At 44.8% G+C, this 15,255-nt stretch overlaps 2 protein-coding genes across 2 annotated transcripts in view; one reads left to right on the top strand and one right to left on the bottom strand.

Moving 5' to 3' along the window:
- LOC132473805 (disintegrin and metalloproteinase domain-containing protein 8-like) overlaps positions 1–15,255 on the bottom strand; it is a 107,334-nt gene that overhangs the window by 40,551 nt on the left and 51,528 nt on the right. Inside the window, exons 2-3 of the mRNA XM_060074082.1 lie at positions 10,349–10,425; positions 10,189–10,257 (exon numbers count right to left, since the gene is read on the bottom strand). Coding sequence (XP_059930065.1) covers positions 10,189–10,218 — 30 coding nt within the window. The 5' untranslated portion in view covers positions 10,219–10,257; positions 10,349–10,425. The remainder of the gene's footprint in view (positions 1–10,188; positions 10,258–10,348; positions 10,426–15,255) is intronic.
- Positions 1–15,255, top strand: part of LOC132473796 (E3 ubiquitin-protein ligase TRIM39-like) — a 78,400-nt gene that overhangs the window by 25,644 nt on the left and 37,501 nt on the right. The window lies entirely within an intron of this gene.

Genomic DNA, 15,255 nt, shown 5'->3' with positions numbered 1-15,255 from the left:
CGCTCTCGGCCCCCACGGGGCTCTGTGACCCCCGTGGGGGCAGAGAGGACACTGGAGGTCAGACTGAGATGTCCGTTTAGTGTCTGGGTGGGGTGTTAGGTCCCCCAGACAAAGGGCGCTGGGTTCGATCTCCACTGTCTACTACCAAGCTGTAGGCATCCCTTTGATAGACTCCCCATTCCTACCGGCCCCTTAATGACCTTATAGGTATTCACCAAGTTTCGTCTGAAATGCTAAATAGTATTAGTACAATTAGTACAATTCTCATTCAATTTAATGAAAAATAAAAGTATATATTTTTTTCCTTATGGTTCTATCCTATCCCTAACTCTGTTCACAACGATTGAGAGGGATTCATCAGAGTTCTTTGGTTTATTACAGCAGTCCTCGTCAGAAGCCATGCATGCCTGGTCTCAGTGCCATCGCCTTGGCAACGTGAGCAGGTGATTGGGTCACAGATCTTCAGGGACGGTCCAACACAGACCTGACGGTGCTATCAGAGGTCGTCTGGGTCTCCCTTCATGCAGTAAACCATGGATTCTGATCAGATGTGGATTTCCCCTGAACACAAGACGCTTTGGGAACGCTTCACTCACTTGATTCCTGAGCAGAGGTCGATACTGGCCGTGATATCTTATTGTGTGTGTGTGTGTGTGTGTGTGTGTGTGTGTGTGTGTGTGTGTGTGTGTGTGTGTGTGTGTGTGTGTGTGTTAGGGATGAGTCGGTCGCGACCGATTCGTTACAACGAACGAATCCCGAACGTGAACGACAAGAACAGGTTCCCCAAAACAAGAAGAACTGGTTCTTTGATTCTTTTCTTTTAACATAAACCAAAAATATGGTCACGTAAATAAAATATACAAACGAACAGAGCTTCGTCTCCCCGCGACTATTGATTGAGTCCACAACGTTCTCAAAGATTCAGCCAATGAGAGGTAGCAATGGCGTTGCAATGGCACCTGGGTAAACAAATGACAAGGCGGTACCGTCGAATATGCGCGCTTTCTCTGTCTGACGTATCTTGGGTCATACCATTCGATGTGGGGCCTCTCATATATCCCCCTACATTTTTTCGAAAATAGACTTGACCTCCATCTGTATATTGGATAAACGCATTTCCCAATCCAAGGAGTCTTTGCTCCATTCTACGTCAATTTAAGAACAAACAAAGAAATTAAACTGCAGTTCGTATTTTTTATTTATGACCATGAAAGTTCTGTAATGCCTGAACAATGAAGAATTAAATGTAAAGTAAAATAAAATTATAAATGTAAAACCATGAATGAAATATAGAGAGTAAGCAAGTGGTATAAATCTTGGTGGGACGTTTGGTTATACAATATAGTATTTCTTCTTGATTTTCACGGGGGTTAGAGCCTAGAAGTGGTTTATATTATGCTCACGGCCGTCTCGCGGGGGGGGGGGGGGCCGACACCAAATGACATAATCTGACGTAACGAACGAATCAAATAAACGAATCGTTTGAACTGAACTGGAAACTAGTTCCCGGAAAATAATCATTTTGCCCATCCCTAGTGTGTGTGTGTGTGTGTGTTCCATTACCACATATATCCTTAAACACTGTCTAACCCCTTTCTGGCAGTTTGCATACAAATGTAAAACACAAGGAGGGTTTACATATGAGGGCGGGCCGTCGGTCCACAGCCGCAACAAATCATAAAGAAATGACACATTTAAAACTCTTGAAAATCCTCACAGAGACACCTGGGGACATGTTGAAGAAGAATAAGGCGGAGTTTGAATTTTTATTTATTTCTCGCATGATATTATGACTTCATTATCATTAATATCATGCATTTTGATTTCTCCATACAGTTATTAAGGACTGCAATATGACAAGTGAAGGAATATTTGTCTCAGGAAGGGGGGGGGGGGGGTCTATCCCCACCATACTGTTAGAAACAATACAGTAAGTCTTCTGTCTTATCATTTGTGAATTTTCTAGGTAAACCTATTTTGAATTCAGGGGAATTAACTGCCGCACGGCTTCAAGTGTTTGTTGGCTCTGACTGAAGGTGAACTCGTCGGTCTGGTTCGTCTGCCCTACCCCGTGTCACATGACTCTGAGGTTTTATGAGGGTAGAATCTGGGAAAGGCAGGCACAGTCAAAATCAAGTCAAATGTATTTGTACAGCTCTTACTCAGTTAGTCACAAATCACCACTGAAACACAAAGTGTACTTTTTTTCCCCGGGCTCTCTGAGTCCAGTCTTTTTAAAGTTGGACATATTTGAATGTCGTAAAGAAGAGAACATATCAACCCATTTTAAGCGGCCTTTACAGAATGCGCCCACATTCAGGGTGTGAAAGTTTGAAACGTCAGTGAACCGTGGGGGAGGAGCCAGGTGTTAGGGGAGGAGCCAGGTGTTAGGGGAGGAGAGGAGAGGACGTCATGTTCAGGAAACGAAACTTAACATCCATAGAAAGCCACCCGATGTGGAAGCTGTACTCTCTTTTAGGCGAGAAAATAAATGCATTTTTGAACAAATAGTCTGACAGAAATTAAGAACGAGGTGAGTAAAGCAACACAACTTTGATGAGCAGTTAAAACCTCTCTTCCTGTTATTGAATAAGAAATCTATAATTGCTCAATACATGAACCTTGTTGTGCGTTCATAGGAATGGCCTTTGCTAACACGTCGTGGTCTGAAGAGAACTTTTCATGTTCCATCTGTCTGGATGTGTTCAACAGTCCAGTTACCACCGCATGTGGACACAACTTCTGCAGTACCTGTATTGCAAAGTTCTGGGATGAACAAGTCCAGTACAAATGTCCTGTTTGCAACGAGATTTTCCATACAAGACCTGATCTACAGGTCAATACCTTCTTATCAGAGCTGGCTGCTCAGTTTAGAACAACCGTACGAGTAAAAGAGCAGCCTTGTGTTGAACCAGCAGAGGTTCCCTGTGACGTCTGTACTGGGACCCAGCAGAAGGCCGTGAAGTCCTGCCTAATGTGTTTTACCTCTTACTGCCAAACCCACCTGGAGCCACATCAGGTAGTCGCTCGCCTGCAGAAACATCGGCTGGTCGAGCCTATGGACCGTCTGGAAGACTTGATGTGTAAGAAACACGAACAACTTCTGGAGCTCTTCTGCCAGACTGAACAGGTGTGTGTGTGTCAGTTCTGCACAGAGGCAGACCACAAGTCCCATCCTGTTGTACCTCTAAAGGAGGAATATGAAGTGAAGACGGCCCAGCTGGGGAAGATAGGGACTGAAGTTCCGCAGATGATCCAGGAGAGAAAACAAAAGATTAAGGAGATCAAAGACACAGTGGAACTGAGCAACAAAGACGCAGACAGAGAGATAGCCCATGGTGGGCAGGTCTTCACTGCTCTGATAGGCTGTATTGAAAAGGGCCGGGATGAATTCAACCAAACGGTTCAAGAGAAACTGAAATCCACAGTGAAACGAGCGGAAGACCTCATCAAAGAGCTGGAGCAGGAAATAGAAGATCTGACCAATAGAAGCTCAGAGGTGAAGCGGCTCTCACACACTGAAGACCACCTCCACTTCCTCCAGTCCTTCAGATCCCTGAAGGATCCTCCACCCACCAGGGACTGGACCACGGTGGAGGTCCGTCCTCCGTCATACGTAGGGACCTTGAGGAGATCCCTGGATCAGCTGGAGGAGACACTGAACATGGAGATGAAGAAGCTGTGTGATGCTGAACTGAAGAGGGTCCAGCAGTATGAAGTAGATGTGACTCTGGATCCTGATACAGCTCATCCCAAGCTCATCCTGTCTGAGGATGGGAAACAAGTACATGATGGAGGTGTAGTGAAAGAACTCCCAGACAACCCTAAGAGATTTACATACTATAGATGTGTTCTCACGAGGCAGAGCTTCTCCTCAGGGAGATTTTACTTTGAGGTCCAGGTTAAAGACAAGACTGTATGGTGGTTAGGAGTGGCCAGAGAGTCCATCAACAGAAAAGGTCAGACAGAGTGGATCCCTGAGAAGGGTTACTGGACTCTTTGGTACGACGAGGATGGGTTGGTATTTAATGATGACCCTGCTGTCGATCTCCCTCTGAGAGCTGAGCTCCAGAAGGTGGGGGTGTTTGTTGATTATGATGAGGGTTTGGTCTCCTTCTATGATGTGGAAGCCAGGGTTCATATCTACTCTGCTACTGGCTGCACCTTCACTGAGCCTCTCTATCCAATCCTCGATCCATGGCTCAATAAAGAAGGTAGAAACTCTGCCCCCCTGATCATCTCAACCAGTGGCGGCGCCAGGGGGGGGCTAGGGGGTGCTAGAGCACCCCCTAGATTGGCCATAGCACCCCCATAGCACCCCCAAGAAAATAATGGTTTATTTACTATTGTTATTTAATTTCATTCTGAGTTCTTAATAAATTGTATTGTGTGATAATAATATTTTAATCACAAAAGAAAATAACAGATTGAAATAAACAGATTGTTCACGTAGCACGACACAGACACGTTGCGTGCGTGAACGTGATTGTGCTAAGTAACAGTAATCCTGGCGATCGGTCAATTTTAAGTCAAGCGTTCACAAAATCACGAAAATGGATCGGCTCTTTTTGAAAAGCATTTCTGACTCTTTGCCTGTGTAAATTAATCTATCTGACATTCTAATCTGCCGTCTTTAGTTAGAAGTGTATTGAACTTGGTATGTTTAATTTAATTTGTCACTCATGGTAGTGGTGACCTGGTAGTCATCTGGCGCAAACCTTAATCAACACACAAGAGGTAAGCGAAGTATTTGGGATTACGTTGTCATTAGGCTACGAAGTAGCCTAATGACAATAATAATACGATCGATTTGAATGGCGCTTTTTATGTAGGCCTTCCCCAAAGACCCGTTAGAGAGCAAACGTGTAAACATATGTGAAGATATGGTGGGGAGGTGTTGTAGTAGAGAAAAATGAGACTCATATGCTATCACCCTAATTTCATAGCACCCTCAGTAAAACGCCGAGCACCCCCATAGCACCACCAGAAAAAAATCTCTGGCGCCGCCACTGATCTCAACTGTCAATCAAACAGGACCTTTGTTTGATAATAAAATAATCAAACGACCAAAACAACTAATGTTGTTTCCTGAACTAGAATAGAATTAGAATCTCTACTATGTGAGATCTGAGAGATCTGCATTAATGTCATACTGCTGTCATTTAACGAGGAGAATATCTTTAAGAATTAACCCTGTAGTTGTGTAACATAACCCTTTATAAAGGGTTATATTACACTCCATTTATGTGTCTGTTTTCCCTTTATTACTCTTACACGTTTAAAGATATACCATTTTTTGCAGTAATGTAGAACATGCTTAGAGGATCAATATGTATGAATAATAATTTGAAAATGTAATATATATTTGAATATTGAATGACAAAACAATCCAATGTCTTACACTTGTGATTTTAATAAAAAATAAAAGGTTAAATATTGTAATGTGTGGCCTGTATTAGCATGTAATGGATCATTTCAGGGGAATAGACCGACTGTGTAGCCGCACCCATTCTGCCGGAGATGGAGAAGAGCAATACATTTCTTTCTGCTTCCGATACGTTTTTGCCACGTTAAGACCCTCGTGCAAACTACGATTCAGGTTGATCTGGCAATAGCCAGGCTAGGGAATAGATACATTCCAGTCCAATAGTGTTCAGTATAAATGCCGTTTCTGTAACAAAAGAAGTGTAATACAAAAAATACAAAAAATGTACTTCTACTTCTATTTTCATGATTTTGAGATTGATGGAACGTTTTAAATCATTGAAGAAATGTAAAAGTTACAACAACCCAACATGTGTTACACACTTACACAAAGGTCACAGTGACTACATGTAAAGATTCTCCCCAACTGTGTGAGTACTGTGACTTTGTCTTGTCAGCTCTCCTCTCCTCTCCTCTCTCTTCTCCTCCTCTCTCTTATCTCTACTCTCCTCTCTAGCTCATCTAGGATTGTGTTCATTATTGTCGTACATTACGCATTAAGTGTGTTCACATGTCCAAAGGTCACCCCATTTAGATTGGTGAATCTACAATAGATGTAGTACAACAGAACTCCCACTGGGGGAGCTGCACACCTTGCATGTTATGTGCAGAGCCGGACAGTAACGGAGTACATTTACTTGAGTACAGTACTTAAGTACAATTTTGAGGGATCTGTACTTTACTCGAGTATCATTTTTTGGGAGTACTCATGACTTTACTCAAGTACATTTGAGAGGCAAATATTGTACTCTTTACTCCGTTACATTTCTATCCATAACCGTGAGTACCCGTTACTCCTTCTGAAAAATAAAAAATAAAAGGAGAAAAGAAAAATCACGGAAACCCTCAATTTGTTGTTTCCCTCTCAAACGTGATTCCCTCTCAAACTGATTAGGACAGCCTTCAGCCTATCAGCAATCACCTTCGCTTTCCGCCAAAGCCAACTCCATGGTCAGAATTAGATGAGAGACGATTATTGATTTGATTGATAAAAAAACGGAGAAACTCACACATACATAGAATTGTTAGCTGAATTTTGTTTTCTGATATTGCATATTTATGTAAGCTGAGCAATTGTTTTTATGTTCTTGAGTATACTGTTATACTGTACTATTGTGCTATTGCCATGGTAAAAAGATGAAAATTACTTGATTTTACTTTCAATTCCTTTTACATTCTCCAAGGTGTTAACATTTTTCATAACTCCATGTAGGACGTTTCTATACATAAATGTAAGCACTGTGGCAGTAGTAATGCAATCTTTAGAAAACATACTCTTGTACTCTTGATACTCAAGTACTTTTAAAAACAAGTACTTCAGTACTTTTACTTAAGTAGACATCTGACTGTAGTACTTTTACTTGTACTTGAGTAAAATTTAGCAAGGGGTATCTGTACTTTTACTCAAGTAAGGAAGCTGTGTACTCTGTCCGCCTCTGGTTATGTGTCCCTTTTATCTTACAAGGCTTGAGGAACATGGTTCACTAATAAATCCAATCAAATTAAAACATCCTTATCCAGGAAATGCGAAACCTTTATTGATTTCTCGCTTTTGGAAAATGCCTTGTAAACTCTCTGTTGGCATGTTTAGAACATTAATCTTTAGAGTTTACTTTTAGTAGAAGAAACTGTTGCGAGCGGACGTTCTACCAATGAGAGGACAGAGAAGGTGGAGATGAGGAGGAGCATGTGTGAGTAGTAAATCACATACTTTCACTTTCACTACTTTTGATCACGCCTACTTCCGGTCCCAGACAGGAAGTAGTGGGGCCTCTGTGCCAGATGTGTGTTGGATGTGTGTGTGTGTGTGTGTGTGTGTGTGTGTGTGTGTGTGTGTGTGTGTGTGTGTGTGTGTGTGTGTGTGTGTGTGTGTGTGTGTGTGTGTGCCATGCCTGTGAGTATACCTCCACAGTCTCCTGCAGCGTCCTCACAGCCCTCTCCTTCTCCTGCAGCATTAACCGGAGTGCAGGGTCCATCTCTGTGACGTCGCGCTCCAAGGCCTTGGGTTTGCTGTCCAGCAACAAAAGAAGCCCCAAGCACTGACGTTAGCGGAGCTAGTTGTTCTCTTCTGACGTAAAGGGATTCTGTTCAGTAAATACCTGCCAGTCACCGGGAACCTTTGGATTCTTTTGCTGCCCTCCACGGCTTTCATCTGAGCCTGAATGAGGGCCTCCAGTACATGTGTTTCTGACGAGCAGAGCAGACAAAGCATCAGAAGAAGGCCCTGTCGCTGACGTTAGGGGGGCTGAGGTTTGAGGAGACGATTTACGGGTGAGAAAAGCTGCTTGGAGTCACCAGGGCTGTGGTTGATGTGGGGGTAGAACCGGGACCGTGTCACTGAGGGGCTCGCTGTAGGACCCCCCTCTCCCCAGCCCCCCTGGCCCCCCCCTCTTCCCCCCCCCCCCCTCTTCTCCCCAGCCCCTCCGCCCCTCCTGCATCTCCAGTCTCATCCGCAGACCCTCAGTCCGGGACCACTCAGCTCCTTTGCTGTTCCACGGACATCACTCAGAACTAGGGCTGGGATAAACGATTATTTTTTAATCGATTCATCTAACGATTCATTTTTTCAGTCCGATTCGATTTCGATTCGATTCGATTCTCGATTATCTCCCCATTAATTGACTGATAGCAATTTATACATGTTGATTTACTTATCTGAATGAAAAAAATATGAATTCCTTAACATTGCAATACGTGTTTATTGCCTTTAAATTCCAAAATAAAAGTGCAAAGTAATGCATTCTTAGAATTCTACGGTGCTCAGTCATCTGCAGCTGCTACCGGGTGGCGCCTCTTCAGGTGCTGGTGAATTGCCGTAGTGCTAGAATGGAAAGTCATCTCCATTTTGCAAAGACGACATATCACGGAATCGTTTCCTTTCACATTAAAGAATTCCCATACTTTAGAGGAACGAGTGCGTGGCGCCTTGCACTTATGAAAGTCTGAGGAGCCACTCGCGTTGCCACTACGCTCCGGCGCCGCCCATCTTTTTTTTAATTTCTTTTTTTATCGCCGCGCATTTTTCGCGTCAACGTAATTTATGCGACGACGTCATCGATTACGTCGACGCGTCGTCCCAGCCCTACTCAGAACCCGAACCCTCACCCATCCTAAGGAAGACGAAGCCCTCCCCCTGGGACCTGGACCCATCTCCCTCAGCCCTGATAGGAAGTCACTGCAGTGAGTCCCATGATCCCCCAAACCATCAACCAGTCCCTCCGGCCCGGCCGCGACCCCACGCCTCTGAGAACTCCTTCCATCAGGCCACTACCCAGAAAGCCCAGCTCTGACCCCGCAGCACCTGCCAACTACCGCCCCGTCTCCATGAACCGGACGCGCACGTCGGCATTGAATGTCTTTCGACTGCTACGCTGATGACACCCAACTCCACGTCAAAACAAAGCCCCCCCCCCTCTGCAGCCCTATCCACACTCCGGCCTGGAGGAGACAAAGGCCTGGATGACGGCTCACTTCCTGTTACTCAATAGCTCCAAGACGGAAGCCATCCTTGTTGGCCCTCCACGCCCGACCCGGTCACCCTCCGTCACCAGCACCACCTTCTGTGGCCTCGACATCCACCCCTCCTCCTCAGGCCCCCACCTCGGGGTCAGAGCGGACCCCCACCTGACCTCTGAGGCCCCCACCTCGGGGTCAGAGCGGACCCCCACCTGACCTCTGAGGCCCCCACCTCGGGGTCAGAGCGGACCCCCACCTGACCTCTGAGGCCCCCACCTCGGGGTCAGAGCGGACCCCCACCTGACCTCTGAGGCCCTCACCTCGGGGTCAGAGCGGACCCCCACCTGACCTCTGAGGCCCCCGTTAAACACCTTCGCAAAACCTGAGGCTTGAAATCTAAATGTTTTGAGGCTATTTATGTCCAACATGAAAGGCCAAGCGCTGCATATTTTTTTAAATAATGACACAAGCAGGCAGAATGTAAACCGCCTATACTCCAAATTGCTAAGCGTTTTGCCGCTAATATTAATATCCTTCTATTGAGAAGAATTTTTACATCTTGCATAAATTAAAGTGCAAGCTTTTGGATAATTAGTAGCCATGTAAAGTAAATAGCAGTGGAAATCCTGACTGCACTTCTGCTATGAAAACCATGGATTGGTTTTCAGCGCTGCCCGCGAGGCACCACCACCTCCACCACCACCACCACCACCTCCACCTCCACCACCTCCGCCACCACCACCACCACCACGCGGCGGGGGTGGTGCCTCGGCGCTGCCCGCTGCCCCCTTCGGGGGCGGTGGTGCCTCGGCAGTCGTTTGAGATCCATAATACCGTCTGGAGGCGCACACAGCTTTTGGCCGTGATAATATCTATCATATGATATAGATATCTATGCATAAATTGTATTATTTAGATATAGAGCTCCAGGACTCCCGCCGGAGCACCCGGAGTGTTCTAGAATATTTACAGAACACGCCCAAAGGCTGCGTGCGCCTCCCCATTAAGATCCATCCACTGTAAACAGAGCGCATGGTCCCGGGGCCTCAAGCTGCTCAGGGCCACACCCCCACCCTCCACCCCCACCCCCACCCCCACCCTCCACCCCCACCCTCGTCATTCCATAAAACCGTTTCTGAATTCACTGTAAGACGCTGTGGATTAATAACTGTCAACAACTACACAGTGAGCAGTAGAAAGCCCCTCATACAGTCTGGGCCGGAGGGCCCTGCTGCCCCCAGCTGGTACCTTGTCCACGTGGTTCACCACCGCAAGCATCCTCGCTGCCACAGTCTTCCTGCTGCCGTACTTCTTGGACTAGAAATGAAGCACAAAACGTGAATGAATACTGAGGGTGACCCGTTATAATCACAGTGATAGGAGAATACGTTAGGAACAGCGGCCATACCTCCGCATGGTCCACCACCAGAACCAATCCACTGTTCTGGTTCTGCCGATCTGGAACTTCATCTGCTCAGAGCTTTTCTAAATAATGAAATGAAAGTTGCACATGTATTGTTGTTTTGGTCTAGTTTTCATGTTCTGTCATAATTTATTTAAATTATTTAGCTGTTAAAAAAATACAATGTGATAAAGGAACTGCACAAGCCATGAAAACACTATGTGAACAACAACTTGTTTGAGATAGTTTATATCGTTTTTGAGGTGTACTTTTTTCATATTTGATCACATGAGGTAGTTTGTTCAGGCTGTCCACAGATTTCCCTAGAAAAACATGCAATAAATAAGAGAAAGGACGAATTAGAAAGAAAAATAAAGATATTAAATAATTTTCCATCTTCTGTCACCCGGAAAAAAAAATGATGTTAGTGACTTAATCCTAAAAAAATAACGTGAACGGTCCAAGGCAGGCCACTCGAGGGCAGTGACGCCGTTTTTTCCAGATTGAGTTTGATAGACAGACAGCAGCAGGATTAATATCATGAAATATTATATCATTAACCATTCTATATAATGCATTGATTAAGTTACAGCAGCATTTTGTGATAATGCTCCCCGAATGCACTTTGGGGAAAACACTAGCGTGATACTGTGTTGTGTGTGCATAGATCGGCTATTACATATGCATGACAGTAGGTGGCAATCTCAGGTCGCTAGAGGACCACGAGATTTAGAGTTAACGCATGCTAATCGAGAGGTTCTACTCAGACCCTGGGTTATACCGAAGTATTTCGGTATGGTGACTGAAGCGACAGGGGGGGAAGTACTTGTACTTTACTGGTATATACAGTAAAGTACAGTATATACAGTACTGTTGTCGCGTTCTTGAAGAAAGTAGTCCAATCCGGGTCGCTTTTAACTCACTTTATTTGTTGAAGTATTTCGGTATGGTGACTATGAAGCGACAGGGGGGGAATTGTATCCAACACGCGTGGAGAGAAAATACCGTAGAGCTACTTCAAGCCCCGGGGCATAGGCCCGAGGCTCTCTGCGGGTCTGCCTAATGCCGCTTTTCCACCGCACATGTAGCTCGACTCGACACGACACGACTCGACACGGTAGCAGCACGGGTGCTTTTCCACCGCAAATAGTACCTCCTGGACGTGGGCGGGGTCGGCTGCGCGAAAGGGCCGTGACGTATTTTTGTACGCGACGCAAACAAGACCTACGCAACCCACACATGGACAGAACCCACATAACAACAATGGAGGACATCGATAACATTACTATTATTAGCTGGCATGTTGAAGAAGTTGAAGAAGTGGAATATGTTGGCTGCGGCGCTGCTATGGCTGTTACCAGCATGGTTGCCATGTCGCTCTCGTGACTTCGTCACACTCTCTGGCCAATCAGTGGCCGGCCGTCTGCCGACGTCACCTTTTAGCATCGGCTCAGCTCGCTTGGAACCTAGAGCGAGGCGGTACTAGAAAAAGCAGCCACTTCAGGTACCAGGTACCATGTTTTCGCGGTGGAAACGCAAAAAATGCGAGCTGAGTCGAGTCGAGTCGTGTCGAGCTGGTACCATGCAGTGGAAAAGCGGCATATGATTCTCTCCCCTCCAATCTCATTCCCGCGCTGGTTAGTATCAAGTGGGAGTGGCCTATGTGAAGTAGGCGTGGCTTGTGTGACGTAATGGCTCCGCCCTCCTCACCTGTCCAAAGGTGCTGCCATCCGTGGCTGGAGTAGTTATTGCAGCTTATATGTTCGATCCTGCTTCCTAGTGGCTATGTGGGGCTAATGCAGCTTGTGTGTTCGATCCTGCTTCCTAGTGGCTATGTGAGGGTAATGTCGATAGTGTTTAAATGTGGTCGATAGTGTTTAAATGTGGTCGATAGTGTTTAAATGTGGTCGATAGGGTTTACATGTTTAAATGTGGTCGATAGTGTTTAATTGTGGTCGATAGTGTTTAATTGTGGTCGATAGGGTTTACATGTTTAAATGTGGTCGATAGTGTTTATATATGGTCGATAGGGTTTACATGTGGTCCATAGTGTTTAAATGTGGTCCATAGTGTTTAAATGTGGGCGATAGTGTTTAAATGTGGGCGATAGTGTTTAAATGTGGTCGATAGGGTTTACGTGTGGTCCATAGTGTTTAAATGTGGGTGATAGTGTTTAAATGTGGTCGATAGGGTTTACATGTTTAAATGTTTAATTGTGGTCGATAGTGTTTAATTGTGGTCGATAGGGTTTACATGTTTAAATGTGGGCGATAGTGTTTACATGTGGTCGATAGGGTTTACATGTGGTCCTAGTGTTTAAATATGGTCGATAGTGTTTAAATGTGGTCGATAGTGTTTACATGCGGTCGATATTGTTTAAATGTGATCGACAGTGTTTAAATATGGTCGATAGTGTTTAAATATGTTCTTTTCCCTCACTCTCCACCTCATCCCTAACTCTCCACCTCAAGCTGGTGTGTAGTGAGCGTTCTGGCACCGATTGGCTGCCGTGCATCACCCAAGTGGGTGCTACATATTGGTGGTGGTTAGTGAGGTCCCCCCTTCACTTTAGGCGTCTTTGAGTGTTATTAATTATTATTATTCTTCATGTTTAACCTCTGTTTTCCTTTTATTCCTAGTCTGTTTTACATAGTTTTGATTGATGACTATATGCTCTGTAAGGTGACCTTGGGTGTCTTGAAAGGCGCCTCTAAATTAAATGTATTATTATTATTATTATTACTCCTAACAAGAAGATATGTTGATATGTTTCAACATTTGATAATTAAGACACAACATTGTGTGTGTGTGTGTGTGTGTGTGTGTGTGTGTGTGTGTGTGTGTGTTACGTACAGTGTTCTGTATGTCTTATATGTTATGCATGGTATAGGCCTATATGTATTGTGTTCTGTTTTGTGTAGTATGTTTGTGTTGTTGTTCTGTCTCCTCCTCCTGTTTTCATTCTCCAAGTTCTCAGATGTGCGCACCTGGTCCCGATCACCAAATCACCACACCTGTTCCAGATCTCCCATCAACCATTCCCCTTTAAATAGTCCTGTGTTTGTTTGTCAGGGGGGAGTGCTTTGGTTTGAGCTGTGGCAGAGCTTTGGTTGAGCTCTGTTTGCTAGTGTTTGCTAGTGCTTGGTTTCTTTGTTGGTTTATTGTATTTAGTTGTTACACGTTTGTTTAAACCTTACTACTTTAGTTGTTAGCAGCCTACTTTAGTTTTGTCTTTGTCTTTGTTAATTATTTTGTTGTGCACACAGGGTCAATAAGGACAGGTAAGATACCCTGGGGTTTACATATTTCATACACGTAGGTTTACCCGTTGTTAATACCCTAGGTTAGAGTGAGCACCACCCACTGTACTTTTTCGGTGCAAAGCACCTGTCAATGGGGGGTTGGGTTTTGTTATGTTCTTTTCTTTGGTGCCACTGACAGTCCTTGTTGATCCCTGTGTTGCCTTTTTTGTACATAAACACTTTATATTGAATTCACCTTTTGTCTTGGATTTTGTGTGACTGCACCCTCACTTGCCCAAACCTGTTGCCCTTATGTTGCGTCCTACTCCGAGCCACCAGGGGGGGGGCGTAACAGTGTGTGTGTGTGTGTGTGTGTGTAGGAGGGTTTTGTGAGGGCAGGACGTCGGTCCACAGCCGCAACAAATCATAAAAAAAATGCCACATAGGCCTATAAAACTCTTGAAAACCCTCCTCCTGGGGACATGTTGACTAAACGTTGCTGTTATAAGTAAGTCTTCCATCTTATAATTTCTGCATTTTCTATGTAAACCTATTTTTAATTCAGTGGAATTAACTGCCGCACGGCTGCAAGTGTTTGTTGACTCTGACTGAAGGTGAACTCGTCGGCATGGTTCGTTGCCCTACCCCGAGTCACATGACTTGGCGGTTTTATGAGGTCAAAGCCTGGAGAAGCCTTTTTTAACTGCCAGTGTTAACTTAATATGAAATAATAACCATAAAGGTTATATGGGAACACATGGAGAGGGTTGTTTTTATAAAGACTGGAAAAAATACCAGGAACAGTCAAAATCAAGTCAAATGTATTTGTATCTCTTACTCAGTTTGTCACAAATCCCCACTGTATCACAAGCTTTATTTTTTTCTCTGTGTCCAGTCTTTTTAAGGTTGAACATATTTGAATGCCGTACGGAATAGAACATATCAACACAATTTAAGCGGCCTTTACTGAATGCATCAACATTCAGGGTGTGAAAGTTTGAAACGTCAGTGAACCGTGGGGGCGGAGCCAGGTGTTAGGGGAGGAGCCAGGTGTTAGGGGAGGAGCCAGGTGTTAGGGGAGGAGCCAGGTGTCAGGAGAGGAGCCAGGTGTTACGGGAGGAGAGGACGTCATGTTGAGGAAACTAAACTTAATATACATCGAAACCAAAGCCACCCGATGAGGAAGCAGTTCTCTCTTTTAGGCGAGAAAATAGAACGTATTTTGATACAAATAGTCGGAAAGACGGTAACTAGGTGAGTAAAACAACACAACTTTGAGGAGCAGTGAAAACCTCTCTTCCTGTTATTGAATTAGAAATAAATAATTGCTCAAAACATAAACCTTGTCGTCCGTTTCTAGGAATGGCCTGTGCTAACACTTCGTGGTCTGAAGAGAACTTTTCATGTTCCATCTGTCTGGATGTGTTCAACAGTCCAGTTTCCACCGCATGTGGACACAACTTCTGCAGAAGCTGTATTACACGTTTCTGGGATGGACAAGTCAAGTACAAATGTCCTGTTTGCAACAAGCTTTTCAACACAAGACCTGATCTACAGGTCAATACCTTCTTATCAGAGCTGGCTGCTCAGATTAGAACAACCGTACGAGTAAAAGAGCAGCCTTGTGTTGAAAAAGCAGAAGTTCCCTGTGACGTCTGTACTGGGACCCAG

The sequence above is a fragment of the Gadus macrocephalus genome, chromosome 15, assembly GCF_031168955.1.
Source record: "Gadus macrocephalus chromosome 15, ASM3116895v1".
NCBI classification, from domain to species: Eukaryota; Metazoa; Chordata; class Actinopteri; order Gadiformes; family Gadidae; genus Gadus; species Gadus macrocephalus.
Note: the sequence above shows the minus strand (reverse complement) of the source record. Positions and strands in the feature narration are given on the sequence as shown.